The following is a 4,546-nucleotide window of genomic DNA, read 5'->3' as shown; positions in this document are numbered from 1 at the left end:
GTTAGACATGTAGCAGTTCTGTATTGCCATCCAGACTCTTTTAACTTTTACTTCTTACTGCTACTGCAGGGTTTTTCCCAGTTGCACTTCAGCACTGAATGTCCTCTCCAGACCCAGTGCTAGGCCTTTTGGCACAAATTCCATAAATATAAATCCATATCCAAATTGGTATAGATACAAAAGTACTAGTTATTGTTAGGTTATTAAAATAGAGAAAAAAAATGGTATCATTTATAGTTTTAATTTTAAGTGAAACAGGGCTTGAAAAATACATAACTGCAAGAGCGTAATAAACCCTAGAAACAGAAGAGACCAGGAATTTGTAAAATATTTAGCTATATATGTTTCAAGTTTAAGGTGTGTAAGAAATTATAACAGGAAAATTCACAGTTCATTTGTGAAGCTAAAACAGTACTAAAAAGGTGAAAATATGGAATTATATGTACATTATAAAAATTGTCCTGAGAATATTATCACCTTTCTAATGTTACTGTTACTAAAAATGAGATGAATTGGAGATGAAACTGAAAAAGCAATAAAAATAAGGTATGTGATAAAATTAATTACAGGGAATCAAGTACAGGTCTCACATAGGTTATAGGAATAAAATGTACACATGAAGATTGTCAAGGTTCCTTTAAGCTAGAATTATTGCTGCAGTGTACAGTAGAGTTTCACATTAGTCTGTAGTATACTAACATTTAGACATTCAAGACTGGTGCTTGTTGTCTGTCAAGAGAAAATGATTGTGTATTTAATATTCTGCAGTATTATAATCTTGTATTCCTTAAAATTTCATTGAATAAACCAGTATTTTAGTTCTTAGCTTGGTAACATAGTATAATATAAAGTTTAGTAGAAGAGAACTAACCATATGTCTTGATTCCTTTGGTCTGGGATCATTGTTAACCTTTTCTGAAAATAAATTTAATATCGCAGAACCATTTTTGCTGAAAAGAACTGAGTATTGGTAGATATAGATAAACTAAAGCAAAAACCTAGAAGATGCCTATCATGACAATTAATTACAGATAGTGAGTACTTTATTACGAAATGTAAGAACATAAATTTGATCCAGAAAGATTATTGATCATATAAGGGACTCTTTATTAATTAATGAAAGAACTGGCCATTACATCCAACCACAAGTAAAGTTTGCCATCTAAATCCCTTGGTCTGTAAGAGGTTTAGTGCTATCAATGCACCTCACATGGTACTCTGTAGGCATTACTTAAGGGTCTTTTCAGTTTTCCTTTGGCACAGCAGCACTAGGTTTACAGTATATCCTTCTACTTTATCTCTGTTCCCACTTCCATTCTTCCATCTTGCTGCCCAACCTCTTTGGCTTTCACTTAATAGTTCTGCATGCTTTCCCCAGTTGCAACTGGGTGCTGAATGGGTTCACAGGCCCAACAGTGGGTTATACAAGTATAGCCAAAATTCCATGTAATACAATCCAATCCAAATCCTTTGACCCATAGGTGGCTTTAGTGCCAACAAGGCATTAACAATATGTCTGCAGCATCACTTTGGCCCCTAGCTGTACACACTTTGTAGCCATCTGCTTTACGTTCGTATCCGTTCTTTCCATTTTGCTGTTCAACCTCTTTTCACTTCATAGTGGAAATGCAAGGGTTTCCCTCTGTTGCTTCTCAACACTGAAAACCCTCCCTAGCCACAATACTGAGCAATATCGCCCAATACTTTGCTGGGGCATTTTACATAGTCTAATTGTATCACCTGATGTAACTTCAAGAGATTAAATGCCTTGTAAAGCTTACATATTAACAAGATTTCAGTTTCTCAGTGAAACTATAGCTTTTTACAGGTTTCTGGATAGCTGGTTTCAGAGAGAGGAGCCTTGGGTTGCTGGTGTTACTTGAGGAATTTACGTGTTTCACACAAATAAAAAAAAAAATATTGCACATTAATAGACTAGTTTTATCTCAGGTATAGGGTGGTTCAAGTATGAACTACCTTCTTCCTCGTAATGCCTTAACTTCAATACTGTAATAAAACTTACGCAGAGGTATCAACCCTCCTTGAAAAGTCTTAGTTGTAACAAAATCACAGATAAAACCGCAGTTGTTTGATCCCACTGGTAGCCAGTGAAGCCTCAGAACAACACAAACATAGCCCAACAGGGAGACAGCCACACTGACAAATATAATCTGAAGCTCTCCAGAGAGATGCATTGAGTCAGTGTATCTTGCCTTGCCTCCTTATGAAGTTTTAGCTTCTTTGGATTTATAAATGGATGTCACCAATTCTTATCTCAGTTGTACCGATCTAACAAGTTGAGTATATGTCTGTAGACTAAATCTGCTGCATTCTCGGCCCACAAGAAATCTAGATGGTTGAAACTAGGATGTTGCACTCTGTGGTTAACGACGACATTACCCAACTCTCTCACGGTCTGTTGTACATCCTGTTTGAATTTTAGAAATATGAATTAGGAATTAGTAATAATCAGATCTCAAAATGGCTCCTTAAGGCTTTTACAATGGTTTGTTGTCATACATTCCAGGAAAGTTACTCTGAAAATATATTTAGTTTAATGTTTGTAGAAAAATACAGTAAATATTATTGTCATTTAGTCAAATTGTCCCAGAAGAGAAAGGTTTCACTTGGAGAAAAGCAAACGGATTATTATACACTCTATCTTAGGATAGTCGTTCCGGGGGTTAGAACCCTGTGATACCTGACGGTAATTCTCTTGTAATATTATATTATACAGTAGGAAGCTACCCGAAGGAACTTCCATCAGGACGACATGGCTCAAGCCCAATAATGAGTATTATAGTTTTCCTGCATCTAAGGCTCTAGAAAAAATATTCTTATTTTCAATACTTTTGCATTTGATTTTACAAATTTTTCATATTCTCTAATGAAGTTCGCCTTAAAAATTTTTATTGGGGAATTATAGTTCGGTTTTTTGTGTGTAACAGAATCACATTTTAAAGTCTCAGTCTTTAGTTGAATAAAAATAATTTTCCATTCTCATTGATATCCAATTGGAATAGCACTTAAGTTTAAGTTGTCCTTTCTCAATCTTGTTTATGGTGTATACTATTTTCTCATGACACACTTCTTCCTCTGTTGGATTTTTCACACCTAATCATACTTATTTTTTGCATTATGTTTTGATAAAGGTGTCATAATTACTTTGATAACTGTCAAATTTATAAAAATGTATTTATTTCTATGATGTAGTATGAAACTAATTTATACAGTATATGCATTATACATTAAAATGTTTAAAACCAAAATTTAAATCACAGTATTTGGATACATTGTGGCAATAAGAAGAATGCAAGCTACATGAGTAAATCAAATTATGAAACTATAATACTGTATCAGTGACAGAATGGAATACAGTGGTTTTAAAGGGTTGATACATATACATATACCAAAGGCACTTCCCCCAATTTTGGGGGGTAGCCGACATCAACAAAGAAACAAAACAAAAAGGGGACCTCTACTCTCTACGTTCCTCCAGCCTAACCAGGGACTCAGCCGAGTTCAGCTGGTACTGCTAAAGGGTTAATGGGACAGTCATTAATAATACAGGCTGCAAAATGTAAATGGCTGCAACCCCACACCATAATTATGTCGTCTTTAACTATTAGTATTTGGTAAACATTAGTGTCTCTAAGGAGCAACCATGAGATACATATTTTTTAAGCTATGTTTTTATCTGAAGAATTTAGACATTTCATAGCTGTATTTTATTTGAGCTCTTAAGGAATAAAATATTTGATAGCTCAGTTAATTCAAGGATGCTCTATGTAATGTATATTGACTCCATTTGGTCTTGTTCTGCGTAAATTTTGAACAAAAATGGTTCGTGTTAATTTTTTAGATTTGAAAGGAAGCCCTTGTAAACTGTATTTTCATTGGGAGTGAAATAGGAGGACATGAATATTCCTTACCAAATACTATACAGTATAGCTCTTTTGTCATCATTTTTATTGTGCTGTACAACTTTACCTATAGATTTTTGCCCTTGAAATTTACTTTTAAAAGGAAACTTTTGCATATGTTATTTAGCTTAGGGTATATGTACAAAATCTTACTCACCCTTGGATCAGCTACCCAGTCATTGTCTGACCAAAAAGCCCCAACGGGAACAGTGACTGCCGAGAGTTGTAAACGGGGTGGTCTTTCAGTCCCATACACCTTGTAGTTTGTGACGGGGCCATAGTCAAAAGCTTGAAACCTTTCTAAATGAAATATCAAGGAAAAAGATTTATTATGAAAATAAATAGAAAAGAGGTTATAAAGTAAAGAAAATAAAATTAGTATTACAGTATGTGAATTGAATACATTTTATTTCTATTAGTATTACAGTATGTGAATTGAATACATTTTATTTCTATTAGTATTACAGTATGTGAATTGAATACATTTTATTTCTATTAGTATTACAGTATGTGAATTGAATACATTTTATTTCTATTAGTATTACAGTATGTGAATTGAATACATTTTATTTCTATTAGTATTACAGTATGTGAATTGAATACATTTTATTTCTGATGAAGTG

The 4,546-nt window shown here is 33.7% G+C and overlaps 1 protein-coding gene across 4 annotated transcripts in view; it reads right to left on the bottom strand.

The window, feature by feature from the left end:
- Positions 1-255: 255 nt before the first annotated feature.
- Positions 256-4,546, bottom strand: part of LOC137619550 (lipase lipl-4-like) — a 110,991-nt gene continuing 106,700 nt past the window's right edge. For 3 of the 4 annotated variants that reach the window (XM_068349647.1, XM_068349648.1, XM_068349649.1), the window contains 2 exons: positions 4,081-4,223; positions 256-2,428 (listed from right to left, as the gene is read on the bottom strand). In XM_068349647.1, the coding sequence (XP_068205748.1) occupies positions 2,276-2,428; positions 4,081-4,223 (296 nt within the window). In that variant the 3' untranslated portion in view covers positions 256-2,275. The remainder of the gene's footprint in view (positions 2,429-4,080; positions 4,224-4,546) is intronic. The other variant, XM_068349650.1, reaches the window with a different exon arrangement.

Source organism: Palaemon carinicauda, chromosome 26, assembly GCF_036898095.1.
Source record: "Palaemon carinicauda isolate YSFRI2023 chromosome 26, ASM3689809v2, whole genome shotgun sequence".
NCBI classification, from domain to species: domain Eukaryota; kingdom Metazoa; phylum Arthropoda; class Malacostraca; order Decapoda; family Palaemonidae; genus Palaemon; species Palaemon carinicauda.
This window is presented reverse-complemented; position numbering and strand designations above follow the sequence as displayed.